General features: G+C 43.4%; 1 protein-coding gene across 1 annotated transcript in view; it reads left to right on the top strand.

The window, feature by feature from the left end:
* KIT (KIT proto-oncogene receptor tyrosine kinase) overlaps window positions 1-23,958 on the top strand; it is a 63,925-nt gene that overhangs the window by 33,925 nt on the left and 6,042 nt on the right. Inside the window, exons 8-17 of the mRNA XM_015406117.1 lie at window positions 5,335-5,449; window positions 8,188-8,381; window positions 11,121-11,227; window positions 11,413-11,539; window positions 12,389-12,493; window positions 13,123-13,233; window positions 14,692-14,833; window positions 15,726-15,814; window positions 16,148-16,275; window positions 21,543-21,665. Coding sequence (XP_015261603.1) covers window positions 5,335-5,449; window positions 8,188-8,381; window positions 11,121-11,227; window positions 11,413-11,539; window positions 12,389-12,493; window positions 13,123-13,233; window positions 14,692-14,833; window positions 15,726-15,814; window positions 16,148-16,275; window positions 21,543-21,665 — 1,241 coding nt within the window. The remainder of the gene's footprint in view (window positions 1-5,334; window positions 5,450-8,187; window positions 8,382-11,120; window positions 11,228-11,412; window positions 11,540-12,388; window positions 12,494-13,122; window positions 13,234-14,691; window positions 14,834-15,725; window positions 15,815-16,147; window positions 16,276-21,542; window positions 21,666-23,958) is intronic.

Here is a 23,958-nt window from a genome sequence, read left to right as displayed (position 1 = left end):
GGAAAATCAGAATGAGTTTCGTATTGAACACAAAGTAGAAGAAGTATAGGAATATACTGATATTTTTCTATTGTCCACCATTTTATGACCTGATGTATTATGTTATGGCCTATGGCTAAGACAATAAACGTATACTGCTATTGGGGGTTTGCCAGACAAAACAACATCTTCACCTGCTGGCAGAAGACACCGATAGAGGGAGACTAGGGATGGGCACGAACCGGCTCATGAACGAAAAGTTCATGATGAATTTTGAGCGGTTCCTGTTTTGCGAACTGACGTTCGTGGCAAATCAACCAGTACAAACTTTCAAGCTAGATCCAGGTAGTCAGCTGTGTTGGTCTAAAGCAGCAGAACAAATTTAGAGTCCAGTGGCACCTTTAAGACCAACAAAGGTTTATTCAAGGTATGAGCTTTCGTGTGCAAGGCACATACCTTGAATAAACCTTTGTTGGTCTTAAAGGTGCCACTGGTTTCTAAACTTTCAAGCTATTTTATTTATTTATTTATTTTATTAGATTTATATCCCGCCCTTCCACATAGGCTCAGGGCGGCTAACATAAGAGGCAAATGCCATACATAAAACAATTTAAAACCAATAAATAAGTATTACAATTAAAATCGGTGCTCAACAGTAAACTCTAACAATTCCAAGATGGGGATTCTGATGATACGCTCCAGGGAATGCTGACGTCTCTTCTGGTTAGTACTCCACTTTGTCAGTTCTTCCATCCCAGGGCCAGCGCACCTTGTAAAAAGATTCCACCAACAAAGATGACAACACGGTGGGGGTACAGTGGCGGCGGCGGTATCATGGCGATTCGTGAATGATACATTTCTAGGCAATCTCCACTCAGTCAAAATGTTTACCAAACTTCAAAGCAACATAACTTGGAGGGCATGCAGAGGAACATCTAGGGGGGGTCCCCTGCAACTTTAATGTCTCTAGCTTGTGCAGGATCCGTTCTATACACTCCTGAACATGTGCTTATATACATTCTGGGGAACCCCTGCGGAATCCCATTGGCCCATTTAAACCTCCCGCCAATGTCCCATTGGTTCCCTAGAGGCAGGGTGCAGGAGCCTAGTCCTCATTGTTCTCTGGACTCAAGCTCCGCTGAATCGCAGGCGCCCAGTGGCGGCCTGCGGACATAACAGCATGGTTTTTTTCTTCTCCATTTTTTCCTTTCAACTCCCTGTGGTGTAGGTTGGTCTGAGCGAGAGAGACTATTAAAACTATCATTATTTGGATGTTCAGTTTTGGTGCTCCAACCCTGTGCAACAGGAGCAAGTCCTACCTGCAATCCTCCCAGAAAACACAGTTGCCATTTTGCATGTAAAGGGGAAACAAGCGCATAAAAATAGGTGCATTGCCCCTCTTCACACAAAATGGTGACCATGTATTTTGGGAGGACTGCAGGCAGCACTCATTCTAGTTATGTGCTGTTGAGAGTGTCAAAAAGTGAAGTCTGAACAGCATTCCAGTGAGTTTCATAACTGCATGCAAGGGCCAGTTTGGTGCAGTGGTTAGGAGCACGGACTCTGATCTGGGAGAACCGGGTTTGAGTTCCCACTCCTCCACATGCAGCCACTGGTGTGACCTTGGGTCAGTCATGGCTCTCTCAGAGCTGTTCTCTCAAGAGCAGTTCTCGAAAGAACTCTCTCAGCCCCACCTAGTGAAGGGCGGGGTATAAATCCAATCTCTTCTCTTCTTCTCAAATTTACACTTAGTCTCCCTGCTTCACAAGGTTCTCCAATTCCAGTTTGTGTCTCCTAGTCCTATTTTGCCTGAGGTGCTTCTGGGGGGAAAAATGTGATAAAAATCGATTGAAGTGGCTTAGCATTCTGCACCCACCCAAAGGTCTGTGCCATTATTAAAGGGATGCCAGGAGTATTCACAGTTTTGCTCAGTGTATTTCATGTCAGTTGTCAACTTTAGCTTTTTGCGTAAAAGCTTTTGAATCTGCAGCTGCGTAAGATCGGGCTGCAAAAGTCATTGGACATTCAAAGTATATTATCAAAAAAGGGGGAGAGTTATTGAGTCTGTTCATTGGAGAGTTAAATAAATGAAATAATTTGCAACTGGCCTAGGGCTGTTTTTTTCTGGCTTTCCCTCTGACCAGCATGTGGGTAATCGTTGCACACTCAGGGCGATTCTGCATTGGCTTTTTCCTCTGTTGTTTTTAGCAAACCCACATTGGAACAGAATTCCCCTCTGCATTGCATGCTGCTTTCACTTCCTCTGATTATTGGATTTTATGGTACCTTCTGCATTGCATGCCCCTTTCACTTTTTTGATCATCAGGTTTTATGGTACCTTCTGCATAGATTTATGGCCGTTTTATGGCCATTCAGGGGTGACTTTGCAGTCAGTACTGCATTGGCCCCGGGTATTTGAATGTGGTTTTGAGCTGCAGCTTTTCCTCAGTGGCCAGTGTTGAGAAAATGTGGAGCGAATGCCAGCTGCAGAACCAGCCAGAGCTGAGTCAAATTGTAAATCAGCCATGGCACTTTTGCAAAGGGCTTGCTTGATTTGATGTTTTGACTGATATGCTACATGCAAATGTGGAGGGAAGAGAGTATTTTCAGTTCCTGTTACACAATCCATTTGTGGACAGGAAAGAGGGTAAAAGGATATGGAGAGAACCCACTGCCTTCCATGCACTGTTTCAAGAAGTAAACATCACCTGAGTCCTCTGGAGCCTCTGTACTGGATAATAATTCAAATACATTTTTTGAGTTCATAATAACCACAGAGATAGTTATAATGCCTAGTGATAATGCTCAGTAATTTCACAAACACACACATGCATGCACTTTTATAGTGCAGTCCTAAGCAGACTTCAGGAGGCGCAGGGCTTTTTTTGTAGAAAAAGCCCAGCAGGAACTCATTAGCATAATAGGCCCCGCCCAGCAGCAGAAACTCATTATCATATAGGCCACACCCCTGATAGCACAGCTCATTTGCATATTAGGCCACACCCCCATGTTACCAGAAGTGTGGTCATCCAGCCACACCCACCTTTTGCTTTTTGTTCTGTTTACTTTGTTGTCAAAACCCTGGGCTTTTTTTGTAGCAGGAACTTCTTTGCTTGTTAGGCCACACACCCCTAATGTAGCCAATCCTAATGAGTTTCTGCTGTTAGGTGTGCCTATTATGCTAATGAGTTCCTGCTGGGCGTGACCAACTCAGGAGCCAGCCGGAACTCCGTTCCTGTGTGTTTCTGCCCCAAAATAGCCCTGAGTAGGCGTGGTAGGGTATAGGTTACACTGCTAGTAATCTTTACAACTGGCCTACAAGGCGGGCAGATATATCACCAGGTTACAGGGCAGGCAGGAACCCAAACTCTTCGAAAGTCATTCATTGAATGTCTGATTGAGCTAGGAATCGGACTGGAGATTTCTTGGCTCGTATTTCGTCCTTTTGCCACTATGGGGGTTTTTTTTGGGGGTGCCATCAGGTCACAGCTGGTGACCCTATGGGTTTTTCAAGGCAAGAGACATTCAGAGGTGGTTTGCCATTGCCTGCCTTCATGTCATGACTCTGGTATTCCTTTGTGGTCTCCCATCCAAATACTGACCAGAGCCAGCCCTGCTTAGCTTCCAAGATCTGACGAGATTGGCTTAGCCTGGGCTATCTAGGTCAAGGCACTGTGACACTAGTTCTTTCCAGTTGAATTTTTTTTCTGGGATTTTTTTGGTAACTCAGGATCTGGAGTGGTTCTGAATATCAAGGCGTATTTTTCCAACCTTTTTTGGCTTCCATTCCTAGTAGAGCTGTCCAGCTCCTCCATTAAATAAATCCTTTCAGGATGTTATGAAAAAGTTTGTCAAAATTCTTTCCTTGGTATACCTGTTCTTCTGAATGCTTTTTCAAAGTCAGCTGGGATAAATGTCTGTAAATCCTATTTATTGCTGCTGTCTTCCCCTGGGCTCAGATACTAATCTTAACACACAGCAGTGCTGCAGTTTGTTAAAACAAATGTAATAAAAGAAAGCATAATGTCTTGGAAAAGGAAACAATACTAAAATCCTTAATCTGTAGAGATGTGTTTTTCAGCCATGTAACAAAGTAGGAAGCCATTAATCTTCGCTTCACTTAAAAGACGAACCTCCTTTTTAAAATGGTGTTTTAATAATTGCCCTGATACCTCTTTTACATTTCCTGAACTCATGCGAGAAGGGGAGCAGAACAAGCAGGTCTTGGGGTCCACCTGATCCCTAGTTTTGGTAATTAAAGCAAATAAAGAGTGAACATAGTATGAAACTATGTGAAATGATTATGGATTGCATTGTATCACTCAGTTCAGCTAAATGTAGATCTTTCTCCTGGCCCAGGTTCTTCTTCCAGTGGAAGGCTTCTTGTGCCTTGAGCAGGTTACGTGAAATAATAGGCTATAACCCCTAAGTTCAAATTTCTATTTACTAGGTAGTTTTAGACAAGTTACTTTTGTTCAGTCACATCTGTAATACCTGTCTGTTTGAAGCTGGATCTATGTGTTCCACAGCCATAAGAACACAAGAGAAGCCATGTTGGATCAGGCCAATGGCCCATCCAGTCCAACACTCTATCACATAGTGGCCAAAAATACCAGGTGCCATCAGCAGATCCAGCAGTGGGGCCAGGACCCCAGAAGCCCTCCCACTGTTTGCCCCCCCCCCCAAGCACCAAGAATACAGTGCATCCCTTGCCCCAGACTGAGAGTTCCTATCTATACCTTGTGGCTAATAGCCACTGATGGACCTCTGCTCCATATGTTTATCCAATTCCCTCTTGAAGCTGTCCACTTCATTTCATGAGGCCCTGGCTGCCAGTTTTTGTGCAAAGAATGGGTGATTTGTAGTACAGAATTAGTAGGAGAGGTGCATCGCCTCTCTCTTGCTATTTTGCCCCGCAACTCCTCCTCTCTCCCCCCTTCTTTTTAAGCAAAAGCTCTAGGCACAGGCTTACTTTGCAGTCTAGCTGGAGGAAAATCTGAAGCTGCAGGGGTAAGCAGTAGAAGATTGAATGGTTAAGCACCCCTCCCCGTCTGATGCCTCTCCTCTACAAATTTTGCTGAAGAGCAGCAGCAGTTGGGGTTGGGGTTTCAGTACACAAGGCGGCTGTGGATTGCGGTTCCAGCCATAAATGGGTCTTAACAAGATCTGATGAGGCAAAGCGTGTGAAATGGTTTAGATGCTACTTCTCAGTTTGCTTAAGCAGCTTCCTCCATTCAGGCCCACACTAGTCAACGTGTTTCAGTTATCTGGGTTGAATTAGGACCAAGGTAGAAATGTGCAGCAATGAATAGACCAGAGGAATGACTATATTCCCCTGCATTGTTTTTTTTCCAGCCAAACCAGAGATTCTCTCTTTGGACAGGCTTAGCAATGGCATGTTCCACTGTGTAGCAGCTGGGTATCCTGCACCTACAATAGACTGGTACTTCTGCCCGCCAGCTGAGCCAAGGTGAGTGGGTGATCTGCTTTTGGTATGCATTTTAACACTGGGTTAGATGTTAGTTACAACAGCGTCAATAAAACCAGCCACAAAATGTTCGAGTTGTGCATCATCTGCAACCCTGGTCAGCAGGTAGTTTTCCTGGAGGGCCACTTACAAAGAGAGTGGTGGTTGTGGGCCAGTGCTTCTACTCTCCACCACCTCTCAAATGGCCTGTCTGCAGGTTCTGATGCTTCTCTTCCCCCCCCCCCAACACACCTCTTTTGCCTGTAGCTGGGCAGTGCCATGGGGCAACTGGATTTCTTCCAGGGGCTAATTTTGTTCAGGGCCTCCAGTTACTCTCTTCTGCTGTGTAAGTAGTCTTACTTATAGTGGGGTTTTCCGCTGTTTACTTTTTTTTTTTTTTAAATGAGCCACTGTAATTTATGACTAGGCATTAAGGGCCAAATTGCACTTCAGAAGACTTGCATCCACTTACAACGGGGCTGTTCTTGGCCCTAATTATTGAACCCTGTAGAATGACAGTTACAGAATAGCTTCTGTGTATGGCTATTATCTTTTGGATTTATCATGTAATAACACAATTTTCCAGGACACAGGATAATTAGATTCCCATTTATACACACTAGATTATATGGTAAATGTGTCTTGTAAGCTGGGGTGGGGGGAATTAACTACAAAGGTAATTACCAAGTTTCTGAGAAGATTGTATGTCCTTTCATGCAGGTAGAGGATTTGCAAACAAGGCGTGTAAAATACTCACTTATTTTGTCAGCATTCCAGGCATTATTGCTGGAAGATAATACATTTTCTCCCTGAATCATTTTTCAAAAGTTATTTTTTCCCTAAGTTTGCTTTTGAAATACACATTTTTCATCAGCAAAGGCAAAATGGCCAAAGTCAGAAAATACACTTCATCCAGAAGTGATTTCAAGTGGTAACGAACAGCAATGAAAATCTAGCATTGCGCCTTGTAAAAATGAATCCAAAGATTTGATTGCAACAGGGACTGCGTTTACTAGGAGGAGCCCAGTCTTGCTCCCCCTTCCCAAATTCTAGTGGATGCTTAAAAGTGTTATTGTGGATGATAATAAAGTAGAACCAACTTTTCTCTCTCTCAACTTGCCCAGTGTCCTTTTTCCCTTATACAAGTGTGTACTGACACAAGGGAAATGAAACCGCTCTCAAGTATCCTGTCCCGTGGCTCTTAATGACTCCAGCCCCAAATTCCCCCCTTGTATCATGCTGCCGCCATTCTGGCATAAGCTGCTGCCCTAAGATAACAGAGACTCCCTTTGCAGCAGAGCAGGGGCTTTAGAGTCCAAACAGCTTAGCAGCTGGTTCTGTACTTCCCTTTTTTCTGTTCCTGTGCAACGCAGCCCTTTTAAGCCAGCTGAATTGTTGCAAAATGTCATTGAGACTTACTCAGGAAGGAGACTTTCCAGGTGAATTGCGCTAACCAGGGGTCATTTTGTAGACAAAGAGATGCGGGAGCTCATTAGCATAACTCATTAGCATAACTCATTTGCATATGCCAGAAGGCAACACCCACTGCTCAGGCTCCACTGGACTGTTCTGGATTGCTAGCTATTGGGGGGGGGGGACGTGCAGATCTGTCCTCGCAGAGGAAGGAGAGCTTGTACCTTAATAAAACTTGGTCTCAAAGGTGCCACTGGACTGTTTTGGACTGGGGGGCCGGGGGGGGGGGCTCTGCAACATACCTGGCTGCTTCTTGCTCTGACTGAGGGCTGCTGGGAGCAGTGGGTGGGGCTTGTTGCATGTGCCCGCCCCCTGGGCTCTTTACTGCCGGAGCTCCGCTCCTGTGTGCTCCTGCAGGAAATGACCCCTGGCGCTAACTATTATTTTGGTTGAAAGTAGGACTTGACCCAAAGACTGGGGAGGGGGGATCATCCCTGATAGATGCTACCTTAGGGTCTGTCCTTAAGTATAAAAATTTTTGGACTGTTGTAAAAAAAAGTCATGAGAATTTGTTAGAATAGGCAGCAAACATTTTGTTGATCAGTTTCTTAAGTACAATAGGTTAATAAGCGTGCAGTCCTGAACAGAGTTATGCTCCTGGAATCCCACTGAAGTAAATGGACTTAGAAGGGTATAACTCTGCTTACAACGGCAGTGTAAAATATTTCAAAACACACATAGGATAAGACAGCAAGATCTGATGTCATATTTTCTCACAAGCTACACATGAAAATCAGGGCTTTTTTTTTTCTGAGGGAACGCACCGGAATGGAGTTCCGGAACCTCTTCAACAAAATTCTTTTAAAAATGTTTAAAAATTCACAAGTTTTCAGTATACAGACTGAAAACATCATTTCTCTCTTGAGAGTTCCGGCACTTCTTTTTCCAGAAAAAAAAAAGCCCTGGTGAAAAGTAATGTTTTTAAATACGTGGTCTATTGTGTAAAAATATTACTTTTGTCCTATGAGATCTGTGAGTAGAAATGGAGCTCATGAAGTGGGACTTCCTTGCGTCTCTGTTCGGCTGCAGGCCATTCAGCTCCTCCTCTACTACCAGTTTGCTCCTGGGGATCCAAAGACATGAAAAGCATAGGGGATAAATTGGAGGCCTGCCGTGGGGGAAGGGGGTATCAGTAGAAACCACTCCCCACTGTACATTGGCAGCCTGGAAGGTACAAGCCAGTAGCCTTAGGAAACATCAGCATGTTGTATAGTCAGTCAGTTGTCCGCCAAATGTGGTTATTTCCAAGTGTATTGTGTTTCATCCAGGTGTTCAGATTCAGCCAAAATATCTCCAGTGGATGTGAAGCCCAATCATAGCACTTCCCCCCTCCCTTCTTTTGGAAGGATAGTGGTCGCAAGCACCCTGGATGCCAGCCGGTTCAAGAACAACGGCACCATCAAATGCGATGCTTCCAATGACGTTGCCAGCAGCTCTAATTTTTTCAACTTTGCCATTAAAGGTATGGGCCAGAGTAATCTTTGAAACTGCACACAGGGCCTTTGATGCTTTGAGCCATTCAACTGTACCGCCCGACTGGCAACATGATATTCATCGTGGTTCACCTGCTGCAGCTTCCCCGGTCTCTGTTGTTTGTTACCTTCCATACCTCATTTGTTGAAATGTATACTGAAAGCCGGCAGGCCAAGCTAGGGAACAGGTCAATCAATTTAAATTTCTGGGAATCCACTTTGAAGCATCTCTTGCATGGAAGACACACTTGGATCTAGCAAGGAACACAGCGTTGAGAGTAGGGAAGACAATTGTAAAATACGTGTGCTCATCAGGAGGCCAATTTGTCCCCTCGGCCTTAAAGGTATTTAATGCTAAGGTTCTAAATCAGTTCCTGTAACGGTGCGGAAATTTGGATTCAGGACTCTTCTGAAAAAATTGATTCCATCCAGTATGACTTTTTCCAACGCTTATTGGCTACTCCTAGTTGTGTCTCGGGCATAGCACTGAAAGCATAACTAGGCGAATTACCGATGGGCTTGGATTAAAGCATTTTTCTTTAAAGTAAAGGTTTTAAAATCTGAGGGAGGATCTACTCTACTTGGGCTTATTCAGGAAGATACACATTACAGCCAATGGGATCAACTATTGGAAAAGAAAATGAAATGCCTAGGAATAACAAATGATATGATTAAAAATACAGAAACTAAAGACATTAGAAGACAAATTAAAAAATCTGTAAGGAAATTGGATGTTACAAGTTCGTCTATTAGGACGTGCAGGGTATGTTCAACACTTCAGAGCCAGTTTGGTGTAGTGGTTAAGTGTGCGGACTCTAATCTGGGAGAACTGGGTTTGATTCCCCACACCTCCACTTGCACCTGGCTGGATGACCTTGGGCAAGCCGTAGTTCTGATAAGAGCTGTTCTTGAAAAAGGGCAGTTTTGTCAAGAGCTCTCTCAGCCCCACCTACCTCACAGGGTGTCTGTTGTGGGGAGGGGAAGGGAAAGGAGTCTGTAAGCCACTCTGAGACACCTTTGGGTAGTGAAGGGCTGGGTATAAATCCAAACTACTACTTCTCCTCCTCCTCCTTCATCTTCTTCTTCGTCTTCATCATCTTCATCTTCTTCTTCTTCATCGTCTTCATCTTCATCATTTGGGAATTGCCCTCCTGATGCAACTGCCAAAATATTTTTATCAATTGACAGTCCCAAAACGAAGAAGAGCTTTTACTTTGGCAAGACTGAACATTCTCCCCTCGGTAATTTTCGGAGGGCAGATATAATAAAGTATCATACTCCTATCATGCAATCGAAACCATTGAACATATGATTATGGAGTGCCCTGTATTCGACACATTGATGGCTAATTTAGTCACCCCTTTACTTAAAGATATGGAACTGCTAAATGTGCGAGCCCAGGTGTCGTCATGGCTACTATCGGATACCAAGGATCGTGTCACCCTCTCAGTGGCAAAATTCATAGGTGCAATAATCAAATATGAGAGAAATAATACTGAGTAAGGTCTTTTAAAATATTTTCTTTGGTTCTAATTTCTGCTTAAGATGATAGCCGTATGAGCAGTGATAGATAGATAGATAGATAGATAGATAGATAGATAGATAGATAGATAGATAGATAGATAGATAGATAGATAGATACTGAAAGCTCCTTGGGACAGGGACCTGCTGTTTGAAATGAGCCATGTAGTTGTATAGAGAAATAAGTTTGTATAGAGAAATGTGTGTTTCACTTTCTTCACCATGATGCCTCCTATGTTAGATATTCTCTCATTCATTTTTGGCTTCGATCCTGTGAACCACAAGTGGAAAGAGCTGATGGTCCAGGATCTTCCCCACCTTCCCCTCCCCCCTGGAGCCCTTTTTTGGCCCTCAGAAGGTTTATTGTAAGGGTTAAGGGCTTGCTTCAGTTGGTCAGCTGTCAGGGGGGAGGGGAAGGGAACAAGCTCTCCTTTTCTGCCTCTTGCATGAGCAGAGCTCGACTCACGATAGAGGAAACCATTTCACCCCCTTCCTGCTCTCCACTGCAGCTGCCTGACTTTGCACAGCCTATTAATCCTCACAAGTCCCTCAACCCCATTAATAGAACAAAGTTTGAGTCCAGTGGCACCTTTATGACCAACAAAGCTTTATTCAAGGTGTGAACTTTCGTGTGCATGCACACTTCCTTAGACACAGTGTGCGTGCACACGAAAGATCACACATTGAATAAAACTTTGTTGGTCTTAAAGGTGTCATTGGACTCAAACTTTGTTCTGCTTTTTCAGACCAGCACGGCTGTCCGCCTGGATCTAACCCCATTAATAAACTTTTCTGGAGTCAGAAACTGGAAGCTCAAAGGTGAAGGTGGGGAGAGTATGCAATCCCTTACCCCATGTACAACACAGGATCCAATCCTTTATATTAGGTGTTTTTGTTTTGCTGTTTCTTTGCTGGTTTTCTGCAGTTTTACCCCAAAGCAGTGTTTGGACAGCTTTGTAAAAGTGCACTGACATCAATAAAAAGGAAATTGAGAGTGACATTATGATTTCTACTGCCAGTGGAATATTTTTTTAATCACTAAATAGCATTTGTGCCCTGTCAGAAGTTGCAACCTCTGTAGAAACATCCATTCTCTCCAGTTCAGTGCTTTAATTTCAAACTGAAATGGCAATAAAAGGGCAGGCTGGTTCTAGGATTTTCTTGTGCAGCATTTTACATTGGGCATTTTTGTCTCTCTCTCTCTCTAGAACAAATCAGTACCCACACCCTTTTCACTCCTTTGTTGATTGGCTTTGGGGTAGCAGCAGGAACAATGTGCATCACCGTTATGGTTCTTATGTACAAATATCTCCAGGTAAGACTCAGGCATTCACTACTGTTGTATTGCTAGCCTGCCTTTTTTCCATGGGATTTCACTCCTGTTTCAGGCTGTATCGTGTTCCATTCTGTGACCCCACCCCCACCACCAGCGACATCCTTTAGCAACCGCTTTTATTTCCCCAAGTTTTAGCATTCCGAATTGTTTTACCTGTTTTCCAGAAACCCAAGTATGAAGTTCAGTGGAAAGTGGTTGACGAAATAAATGGAAACAACTACGTTTACATAGACCCTACGCAACTGCCATATGACGACAAGTGGGAGTTTCCTAGGAACCGGCTAAGCTTTGGTTAGTTTGCGTACTCTTGAAATATAAATTTGAAAGATTTCACTTTTGAATGACCAGGAATCAACAGGCAGAGCCTCTTGTTATGCCTGTCTAACCATGTTGTGCACCATAATATGTACGAATGATGCATTCTGGTGCCAGAATTTAAGGATCCTGTTTCTGGCAGTGTTGTGGCAGTGTCAGGCTAAGCCAAGTTTCTTCGTAGACCAGACAGCCCTTCACCAGAGATGTGTCATCCCAGGACTAGTCATGCATCTCATAGTGTTTCACTGTCGCTGGCCACATTTTAGGGGGAAAGGGCAGAAAATCCATGCCAAAAATAACACTCTTCACCAAAATCTGGCACTCTGGGGACCATGATGCTCCAGTGTCATGACATTTAAAAGCAGCAAGCAGTACCAGGACTGTGTAGATACCTGTTAATATATAGCTACCTATTTACATGTGATGGATATCAGATAACCAGGATATAGGGACAGCAGAGTGGGAAGTTGTTGTACAGTGGGAAAGACTAAAACGGGAGGTGGTGTGAAAGGAAGTGATATTGATGGGCATGTATACCACAGCCTCTAATAACAGTGTCCTACGTGATAGTACTGGAGAAATAAATACTCCCTTCCTCTCTCCTTCCGTGTCATAAATTGCACAGTTTTGTTATGCCTTTCATGATAGATGAAATGGCCTCTTAGTGGGTGGGACCCTGGCTGTGGGTCTTACCTTGGCTATCCCAGTTTTGATTACTTAAAAAAAAATATTTTCAGCTGGACTGGCTAATTCATCCTGCGTCATTAAATCACATCACCAATCTGTTTTGCTTATTCTTTTTTATGCTTTATGGAAATACTTCAGGCAAAATTCTTGGAGCCGGAGCTTTTGGGAAAGTCGTCGAAGCCACTGCCTATGGTCTGTCCAAACCAGATGGGGCAATCAGAGTTGCTGTAAAAATGCTCAAACGTAAGTCCCTGGATTTCTGTTTCGTTTATTTCTTTTAAAAATTTGCCTCTTACATTGATGTCCAGGGGGGCCCCAGATTAGTTTACAAGCAGATTAAAAAGTAAACAGTAACATCACAATAACTATAGCGAACAACAAGCTACCATTCCAGCCAACTACAGCATAGTTTCTGTAGTCCATCTTAAACAGCCAGTTCCTGTCTGAAAAGTTAGCCAAGCAGGCCTCCTTTGGGAGTGAGTTGTTGTACTATGAAGCAGAAGTGTCGTTTTCAATCTGCCTCACTCCAGGGAATTCTTCAGCAGGGCTTTCTTGGAAGAATTTTAAAAAGCTGGAGGTCAGTATGGGACAGGAGATTCCGCATGCATCTGACTGTAAGCTAATTGGCAGCTTCCTTTTGCTGGCTGTTTTGGTCACTACACTTCTACACATCTATACATTTATAGTCTTGACCTTCCTTCAAGGAGGTCTGGGCAGCCGTTCTATGCCATTTGATTCTCAAAAGAACCCTGTGAGGTTAGACTGAGATAGTGTGACTAAGCTAAGGTCACCCAATAAGCTTCATTGTGGATCTGTCGGGTGCTTATTCAGCACTACATCACCATGATGGTGCTTCCTCTTTCTCTTTCTAGCCAGTGCCCATTTCACTGAAAAAGAAGCCTTGATGTCAGAACTGAAAGTGTTAAGTTACCTTGGCAACCACATCAACATTGTGAATCTGCTTGGAGCTTGCACTGTTGGAGGTACAGTTTTCAGCGTGTCCCTTAAGTTTAGCATGCACACCTGGTAGAATCTTTTATTTCAGGGGTACAGCTGAACTGTATCCAGCTGTACAGCTGTACCGTTAGAACAGATAAAAGGAAGTACTTCTTCACCCAAAGAGTGATTAACACATGGAATTCACTGCCACAGGAAGTGGTGGTGGCTACAAGCATGGACGGCTTCCAAAGGGAATTAGATAAGCATATGGAGCAGAGGTCCATCAGTGGCTATTAGCCACAAAGTATAGATAGGGACTCTGGGGCAAGTGATGCTCTGTCTTCTTGCTGCTTGGGGGGGGGTCAACAGTGGGAGGGCTTCTAGTGTACTGGCCCCACTGGTTGACCTCCTGATGGCACTGGTATTTCTGGCCACTGTGTGACAGAGTGTTGGGCTGGATGGGCCTTTGGCCTGATCCAACATTGGCGTCTCTTATGTTCTTATGTTCTAACTGCCAGTGTTGAAGTGTCCTGTGAGAAACAGTCCTTGCTGCTCTCAAGACCCCGGTCTCAAGGGGTTTTGAGAGCAGCAAAGGACTGTTTCTGACAGGACACTGCCGTATGGGCAATTCCGCCATTGGGAAGCCCCAACTCATTAAGCCTCTCATTAAATTATGCGTGCCTACATGCTCTTAGAGTCAGTCTAGGAGGCCCTTGTCATAATTCCTGCCTGGCATAAACTTAAGTGTATTGCTATTTAAAAAAACACCGTAGTTAGTGAACCAAGGGTGAAAAAGCTACCCACATTAAGTAGGACTGGTACGGAATCCTATAATTGAAATACCACGCAGCGTTATTACATATTTAAATGACATAGAGGCAGCCAGGCGTTCAGAAAAGGCATATTTGATCTCAAAACATTCGGCTTGATTCCGTTTTCAAATTTCACTTTTGATAGTATATAAAAAGGTCTTGAGCCTCTAGCTTTCTGTCTCAGTAGGCTGTTCTGTCTGGATGGTTTTTCCTATTACGCCGAGGAGTATAATATTTTACATCGTTTCCGAAACATTACTGTTAGAGTGAGAAGTCCTACTGTAAACAGGAGTGAATCAAAGGGATTAATGTGAGAAGCTTACATTTGGAACAGATAACTTCCTTCAGGAAGGGTTCCAAAATGAAACAGATGTGTCTGGTCCTGCACCATTATCACAAGGCTTCATTTAATGCATGTTTTTCTTTGTTTTCAACAGTGCAGTACTATTGGTGTTGGAAGTAATTAATTGGGAATGACATCGTTTTAATTGGAAGTAGGGCCCAGCTTCTGAATAGGCTGCTGATGTAATTTCACCGTGACTTTTCCAAGCAAAAACACTGCTCTACAGTGTTGTTTGAAATGCCCCCTTTTTGTGCATGTACCAGAATAATCTGTTGTTGTTTTTTAAAGAACGCCTGAGCCAGGCTTCAAAATTCACCTGCTATTTCTGACTTCCTTCGCATCTGCAGGTCCCACTTTGGTCATCACGGAATACTGCTGCTATGGTGACCTTTTGAATTTTCTGAGAAGGAAACGTGATTCCTTTATTTTTCCCAAGCACGAAGAGACAGCTGTTTACAAGAACCTGCTTTATCAAAACGAACGCATGTGGTAAAGATGTGCCAATGTTTCCTGTCATTGCCAAGAAATTACAGTGCATCTTCTGTATATTTTTGTTTTTTTATAGATTTGTACTGATTAATATATTTCATTTTTCCTTTAAGGAACTCAGGGCTGTATTTTTAGCATCACAGGATCCTTGTAAGTTAGGCTGGCATTAAAAATGAGGCCTTGCCTAATGCCATCCAGTGTTGCATTGTGGCCACCTGAATTTCTGAATACTGAGTGCTGTGATTCGACTTAGACAGGGCTCTATCCATCATATAAAATAGGTCCTTTTTTAAACCAAGCTAAACCTAACACCCATAAGCTTTTGACTAAGTCTTTGACTGCTATAGATTAGCTTGTCGTTAGAAAGGACCCTTTAATTAAAGTCATAATTTTATTTAGGAATCCCACAACCAAATAGACATCCATTTCAGTTTACCAGCTCACTAAGATCTGTACTGCCCAAGTAACCAGATTATGTGGGATCCAATGACGGTCACTTGTTTGCTGTCTCTCAGGCCAGGGTGCTTCAGGGCATGTCAGGATTTACTTGTCACTCATTCTCAGACTGAGGAACAACTGGAGACCTGGAGAGACAGCTCCCTCTCACAGGAAAAGAGGCCGTTCCAAGGTCTGCTTACCCACCCACTCAAGTCCCAGCAGATGTTAGAACTTTCTAGATTGCAAAATCCATATATCACTCCAATAAGATGTGGTTCTGGATGGTTTCTATCTGCTGTGCCTGAGTGCTGCAAAAAGAAAGTAGAAATCCATTGAGATAATCCAACTCCCAAGGCTTTCCCTCCCTAACGTTCCTGATCGGCAGATGAATCTTCTCACATTCTGTCGTGTGCCATGTATTAAGTTACCTCATGATCCCTCTGCTTCCCTTCAGCGATGGCATCAATGAATACATGGACATGAAACCGGGAGTTTCTCAGATCATCCATGCCAAAACAACCTCAAGACATCCAGGGAGGCCAGGTAAGTTTACATCCCAAAATGCTGGTAAGAAGGAAGGAAGGAAAAGGTTCAGTTTTTAAATTATCTGTACCAGCCAGACATGTCCAATTATAAAACCTAATTTGGTGGCGCAGAACTTTTAACTATGTATCCTGCCGTTTTAAAATTGTTTTATTTTTTTCTGTTGGATAGTTGCAAGACGGTCAAAATGACTTCATTTTGATAACAGGTTCTCTGTTTGTGTGTATTAATTCAGCACCAGGCTCTGCTAATGGAATATCTGCTAGTGGAGTATCATCCCAAACAGCCATAATTAATCCATTTTATGATATTGCTCCCATTTGTGTTGCTTAGGATCACTTGCTAATCAGGACATCACTGTAGCCATTTTAGAAGATGATGAACTGGCTCTGGATATTGAAGATCTGATAAGTTTTTCTCACCAAGTTGCAATGGGCATGAGCTTCCTTGCCTCTAAAAATGTAAGTTGGAAACTGAAGACAGTGAATGATTTCTTCATAAAGGGTGGCGTTAACAGCGCAAATCTTTGTCTACTCAGAATCCTGCTCCAAACTACTCAGTGGGGCTTACTCCAGGAAAAGAGTTCTTAGGACCGTGCTGTAAAATAAGGCCACAGCTGAAAATTTAATTAACCTAAGTAGACCTGCTTAAGATTACTCTCTAACACTGTGATCCTAAGCAGTTACCCCCTTTTATGTCTTGTTGAAGTCAGTGGGCTTCAAGGGGGTAACTCTGCTTAGAATGGCCCTGAAAAGCACGCAGGAGTTGCCTACTAGAAGTGACAGTGGAGTTAGTATATGAACCATTAGCAATGAAACATCTTTCAGATTGCTTCCAACTATAAAGAAAACTAGATCAAGTGGGTATGTTCCCTCTAAGCTGAGTTAGTGTGAGCTGGCTCACATTTTTTTGGTCTCTGGCTCGCACATTTCTGTCTTCGCTCAGGAAGGATGGCTCCAGAGCAAACTAATTTATGCCGTAGCCAAATTGATGGCTCACAACTTTAATGCCAGTTGCTCACAAAGTAGAATTTTTGCTCACAAGACTCCACAGCTTAGAGGGAGCATTGGTGGGTAGCCATGTTGGTCTGAAGCAGTAGAACAAAGTTAAGAGTCCAATGACACCTTTAAGACCAACAAAGTTTTATTCAGGATGTGAGCTTTGATGTGCATGCACACTTTGGCAGATGATGAAATGGAATTACATATCATAGTTGTGTATATATAGGGGTGGCTTGTTAAATTAGCATGCAAAATAGTGAAAATAGATTTTTTAAACAGACCAAAAGAATGACAAGCTCTGGTTTCTGGTTATCATCTGTTTTGGTTCATCTGGGAGGGAAAAACAACACAGGTAATAAATATGTTAGAACTGGAGATTGATGTGTCCTAATTTGTGAGAATCCCATCCTTAGACCCCCATCCATCTCCTTTCTAGCATGGAGGCGAACTTTACAGCCATCTTGGCTGTGCAGAGTATTTTCCTTGTCCCCAAAACAGAGAACTACATTTAAATCTACCATTCCAAATTACATTACATATTCAATTACATTCTTAATTGTTAAGAGCGGTAATAACATTTTGTTTCACTAAAACATGGAGTTAACTGACAGAATCCTTTTCCTGGGGTACAGTGTTATGTCAGAGATCAACAAGCTATTGCATTGCATGACAATCACTATTATAATATACTATTTGAAAAAGAAAAGAAAAACAACAAAATATAGGGGATGTATAGCCCTACTTGGTGAGAATACATATGTGGGGATTGAATGAGTTAGCATATGTAATGGGACAAGAAACTAATATCCCTGTTGAGTTCTGGCGGGGTGTTTGTTCCTAGTGTTGTAATAACTTGTAATTCAGCTATTTCCCTTTCCATTCTGTTCCTGAAGTTCCTTTGCAATAAAACAGTTACTCTGTGGTCAGCCATTGAATGCCCTGGAAGGTTGAAGTTTTCCCCTACCTACAGGTTTCTCAGTCTTGTGATTCCTGATGTCAGATTTGTATCCATTTCTCTTTTGGAATAGGGTTTGTCCTGTTTGTCCTATGTAGAGAGCCGAAGGGCAGTGCTGGCATGCAACGGCATATACAATGTTAGCAGATGAGCAAGTGAAAGCTCCTGAGATTGCGGTGTTGTTGGGTCCAGTGACTGTGCTGGCAGGGTGTATGTGGCCGCAAAGTTGGCATCTGGGTTTATTGCAAGCTCTGATTTTCAAATTAGATGTTGCATTATTGTGGGTGAGGAGTAGTTTAAGATTGGGGGGGTTGTCTGTGCGCAAGAAAAAGGTTTACTTCCCAGTATTTGTGAAAGAGAACTGTCATTGTCTAGTAGAAGTTGTAAGTCATTGATGATGCGTTTAACTGTTTTGAGTTGAGAGTTATATGTGACCACAAGGGGTGTTCTGGTATTGTCTTTTTTGGGCTTGTCTTGTAACAGGTTTTCTCTGGGTACCATTCTGGCTTTGTTCATCAGATGGAAACTTGAGTTCCATAAAGGTCTGTTGTAGATCCCTCAGGTGGGAGTCTCTGCCTATAGGATTGGAACAGATGCGACTGTGGCTTAGAACCTGACTGTATACAATGGATCCTTTGGGTGTGTTTAGGGTGGTAGCTGGAAGCGTGGAGGTATGTTTGTCGATCAGTAGGTTTCTGGTATAAGGTGGTGTCTATGGGTCTATTGTGTAGTCTTACAGTGGTGTCCAGAAAATAAATTTCTTGCCTAGATTGATTCATTATCAGTTTGATTGTGGGGTGAAAGTCATTGAATGCCTGGTGGAATATGTCCACACAAGAAAAATATTGTCAGCGTAATGCAAATTTAAGAGAGGTATGAGTGGGTGGGAGTTTAAGAAGCGTTGCTCTAAGTCAGCCATAAAGATGTTAGCGTATTGTGGGGCCATGCGGGTGCCCATGGCTGTACCACTGATCTGGAGGAATAGTTTGTTGCCAGTTCTGAAGTGGTGATAGGTGAGAACAAAACGGCACATTTTGGTGGCAGAGTCAGCTGTGTTGCTGTCAGAAATTATATTCCTTATGGCTTGTAATCCATCTTGGTGTAGAATGTTTGTGTTCAGAGATTCCACATCCATGGTGGCTAAAATAGTGTTCTCTGGAAGAATGTTCAAAGATTGTATTTTTCTTAGAAAGTCTGTAGTGTCGTGAACATAACTAGGAGTGCTGGTGGCAATAGGGTCTTAGGATAGAGTCCATATATCCAGATACCCCCACGGTGGTAATGCCTATACCTGAGACAATGGGGTGTCCTGGGTTGCCTGGTTTGTGTATTTTGGGTAGAAGATAAAAGGTACCTGGTTGAGGTTCCTGTGGTGTGTCTGAAAGGATTTGTTCCCGTGTATGCAGTAGTAATTCCTTTATAATCTTGGTTAGTTCCTTTCTGTATTCCTGTGTGGGGTCTGAGTCCAGTTTTTTGTAAAAATCAGTGTTTGAGAGTTGTCTTTGGGCCTCCTCGATATAGTCTGATTTATTCATGATGGCAATAGCTCCACCTTTGTCTGCTTCTTTAATTATAATATCCAGATTGTTCCTGAGACTGTCTATGGCCTTCCTTTCAGCATGGTTGAAATTCTGCTGTACGCGATGTTGTTTGTTGTTTCTTACCCACCTCCAGCCTAGTACGTCACAGTATTTAAGTCCATTGTTAAATCTGGGCATTGTCTTGGATCCAGCCAGCTTTTTCACTCAATGTCACCAGTTCCCCTCTTCACTACAGCTGCCTGTCCCATGCGGCTTTTGTCCATGTAGTTCCCATGAACCCCAGCGCTGCCTTTTTGGTGGTCAGCAGTGTTCCCTCTAAGCTGAGTTAGTGTGAGCTAGCTCACAGTTTTTTAGCCTCCAGCTCACAGATTTTTGTCTTAGCTCAGGAAGGAGGGCTCCAGAGCAAACTAATTCATGCAGCAGCCAAATTGCCCGCTCACAACTTTAATGCCAGGAGCTCACCAAGTAGAATTTTTGCTCACAGGACTCCACAGCTTAGAGGGAGCCTTGGTGGTCAGAGGTGATTCCCTCCTTTTTTTCACCAGCTGGAAAGCTGGCTAGATCCAATCCAGTGAGTTTAATTTTGTAATAATTTCAATTTTTCAAAGTAACTATGGACAAATTAGCTAGATGTCATTTGAATGATAAGTAATACATTCTTCAAAATACTGCCTTCTCAAATTTCTTTCTCTAATCAGAATCACTTTCTGAAAGATCAAACTTGTGATTTGGGAACATTCACTTCTATATTCATGGACTTCGGTGAACTGGTTTTTGCTCCAATCGAAGCTACTCTTCTGCACATTAGCTTGATTCTTGATTTAGTGTGGATGGCTGCTTCTACACAGTGACAATTTTTGGCACTACTTTCATAGCTGCAGCAAATGCAGAGACATATGCAATGGCGAGAGAGATCCCACAAGATGAATTTTCTGTGCACTTCCCTTTTTTTTTTACTTTTCCCTTTCACATGTGCTCTACCACATCTCCACACCGGCTCTCGGGGGTTTGGCTGTCAAGGCTGCTGGGGTTCTTATGTGCTTCACACATATCTGCTATAGCACACTATCAACAAAACAAATGGTATCTTTCCAGCTGTCTTGCAGCTTTCCCTCTTTATTCCTTTCCAGGCAATTGGGACAGAAACAACCTGCACCTTCCCCCTTATCCTTACGTTTTTGCCATTGGGAAATGGTCCTTGGGGAAAAAATGAAAATTGAAACCAACTTAAATTTTTTTTTCTTGGCCTTCACATCTATAGGAAAAAACATTCAGTACAGCTCAGCAGTATTGCAGAGGATAAGAGTAGAAAAAAGTAAATAAAGACAAATCCAGAAGACATTACTTGAAAGTAGATTCCATTAGTTTCAGTAGAACTTCTTTCTGTGTAAATATTCCTTAAATTGCAGTAGAGAGATTGAACGCAGGTAGCCTTCCTGGCCATGGGATCCTCATGAAGCTGCCTTGATCCAGGTTCTCATTTGGTGTAGTGGTTAAGTGTGCAGACTCTAATCTGGGAGAACCGGGTTTGATTCCCCACTCCTCCACTTGCACCTGCTGATGTGACCTTGGGTCAGACACAAGCTCTGGCACAGCTGTCCTGGAAAAAGAGCAGTTTGTGTCAGAGTTATCTCAGCCCCACCCACCTCACAGGGTGTCTGTTGTGGGGAGGGGAAGGGAAAGGAGTTTGTAAGCCGCTGTGAGACACCTCTGGGTAGTGAAGGGCGGGGTATAAATCCAATCTCTTCTTCTTCTTCTTCTTCTTCTTCTTCTTCTTCTTCTTCTTCTTCTTCTTCTTCTTCTTCATTTTGCAACAGATTGGCAATTCTGCATAAGTGTAAAATAACAGACACTCAGTTATTGTTTTGTGTCTTCCTTTCTTTTGTGCATGTGTGTGGATTTATTTTTTTGTTTTGTTTTTCAGTGCATTCATAGGGACCTCGCAGCAAGGAACATCCTCCTTACTCACGGTCGCATAACAAAGATGGTAGCCTTCCTGGCCATGGGATCCTCATGAAGCTGCCTTGGTCCAGTATCTGTTTGCCTATCCTCAGTATCCTATCTGCTATATTACTGGGATTTTGGCAAGTATATCAAGACAAGGTTCTCATTTTGCAACAGATTGGCAATTCTGCACAAGTGTAAAATAACAGACACTCAATTATTGTTTTGTGTCTTCCTTTTTTTTGTGCACGTGTGTGGATTTTTTTTTTTGTTGTTCTGTTTTTCAGTGCATTCATAGGGACCTGGCAGCAAGGAACATTCTCCTTACTCACGGTCGCATAACAAAGATCTGTGACTTTGGCCTGGCAAGAGACATCAGGAATGACTCAAATTACGTGGTCAAAGGAAATGTAAGTATGTTTGAGTGCAACCTGTGTCTCCATAGACAGTACAGCTCCTCTCAACTCCAGTAGATCCTGCTGTAACCTTCTGTCCAGTAAGTCATGCCCCAGCTTAGAATGGGAATGGAGGTGAAGAGTGGAAACAAACTGGACTGGACTTCCAATTGGAAGGTACGAGGAAGGGTTTCCTCTGTCATTGCAAACCACTTCCCCTTGAATGAACTTCCTTTTGACTGAATCCCTCGATTAAACCTGTAATCTCTTCCTGTGTGCTGTAACCTACTAGTCGCAGTGCCTTCTTGAGATGATGAGAATCCAAGGCTCAGGCAAAGAAGGCTGCCTTCCTTCCTCTTACAGCCTCCGCTACTTTTCCCCCTGCAAAGCTGAATGTGGGATTCTGACTGCTGAGACATGAGCAAAAGCAGGCAGGCAAACTGTGGCGATATTTTCATGCCCCTTTTCTCCAAAAGCCCAAAGTGGTTTACAAATGAGAACAAATCACAGTATTCAATGACCACATGAAATCAGATGGACCATAAGACACGCAGTATGTTAAAACTTTGGTTGCATCTACACGGGGATGGTTCTTCCTGGTTGTGTCCAGCATCCACCCCTTGTTATCTGGTTGCTTTTTGCCAATTTTTTTTAAAAATCAGTAATGGGTATATTGCTATCATGCAGTGACTATACAGTAAGGTAAAGGTAAAGGTTCCCTTGCTCGAAAGCTAGTCGAGTCCGACTCTAGGGTTGCGGTGCTCATCTCCGTTTCAAAGCCGAAGAGCCAGCGCTGTCCGAAGACGTTTCCGTGGTCATGTGGCCGGCATGACTAAACACCAAGGCGCACGGAACGCTGTTACCTTCCCACCGAAGTGGTACCTATTTTGTTGTTGTTGTTCAGTCGCACAGTCGAGTCCGACTCTTCGCGACCCCATGGACCAGATCCCGCCAGGTACCTATTTATCTACTTGCAATTTCTTGCTTTCGAACTGCTAGGTTGGCAGGAGCTGGAACTAGAGACGGGAGCTCACTCCGTCACGCGGCACACTCGGGTCTCGAACTGCTGAACTACCAACCTTCCACAGCCTGCAGTTCAGCGTCTTAACCACTTGAGCCACCGCAGCTCAATACTGTATATAATACTGTATATTACTATACAGTAGTAATATATAATTAACTACTGTTTTTTTAAAAAAAGAAGTCCATTGGTGGCAGGGGGATGTGGCCAGGGGTAATGTTGCCACATGTGGACTGGGTAGGTGCAGAACTCTGAACGTTCCTGCCCTCTCGATGGCTAAATGTACTTTGAGTACAGTCTTTCTGGAAAGATCATACCAAAGTGGGTTTGGGGGAAAGGGCACTGAGGCGGGGGGGGGGGGTGACGCTCAGAACACACATCCCTTTATACTGAATCAGACCATTGGTTCATCAAGGTCAACATTGTCAGCAGCTCTCTCCCACTTCACCAGAGATTGAACTTGGAGTCTTCTGCAAGCCAAGCAAACCACTGAGCCAAAATCCCTCTCCAAAGATGGACAATGGCATGACGATGTCATGACAATTCAAAGAAAAAAACCTGCTGTGGTTTGGGGAGGGGGGGGAATGTGAAGCCAAATGTGGTGCGGAAGCAGCCTGTAGTCTCAGCAAAATGCTCTCCTGTGCATGCATATCACAACAAAGACGCCACAACCCCTGACCTGACTGCACAGTTCCGGTGATAGGTAGGCCATAGAAAAAGCTCTCATTTGGGCTGCAGGTGTTCTGACCTCTCTCAAAGAAAGGGTGGGAGAGTGTCAGAAGGACTGAGGCAGTTCCAAGGACTCTTTATATAAACTAGTGACCAAAAGTCCCTTTATAGCAACGGCACAAGCAAAGGAACAAAAGCGACAGATCTGGTTTAATTCTCAGGCTAAGATCTGCATTTTTAAAGTCAGGACAACAGCTTGCAGGTGGGCAGTAAGTAATTACATTCCATTTGTCTAGATTAGAGGGTTTTGGTGTCCTTAGTTGCCTGATGTTGCCTAATCCTCAAAGAGTCAGAAGAGGAATTGACTGCAGCTGTCAGGAACTGAGGGCAGAAGAAGTCCCTTAATCGTGTCTGGCATAATCTCAAGCCAGATGCTAAGGGAACTCTGAGAGCGCCGGAAAGTGATAGCAAGCCATTACCTCAGTCTATAGCAAGGGCGCTTTGATCACCCTTGGGTGACCAAAGATAACAGCAGTTCTGGCATTCAATGTGAAGGTTTCTGTCAAGTTCATAATCACAATGGTTCCAGATAGGTATACTTTTTCAGTAGGCTGTAGG

The sequence above is a fragment of the Gekko japonicus genome, unplaced genomic scaffold, assembly GCF_001447785.1.
Source record: "Gekko japonicus isolate JY-2015 unplaced genomic scaffold, Gekko_japonicus_V1.1 scaffold896, whole genome shotgun sequence".
In the NCBI taxonomy this organism is placed as follows: domain Eukaryota; kingdom Metazoa; phylum Chordata; class Lepidosauria; order Squamata; family Gekkonidae; genus Gekko; species Gekko japonicus.
This window is presented reverse-complemented; position numbering and strand designations above follow the sequence as displayed.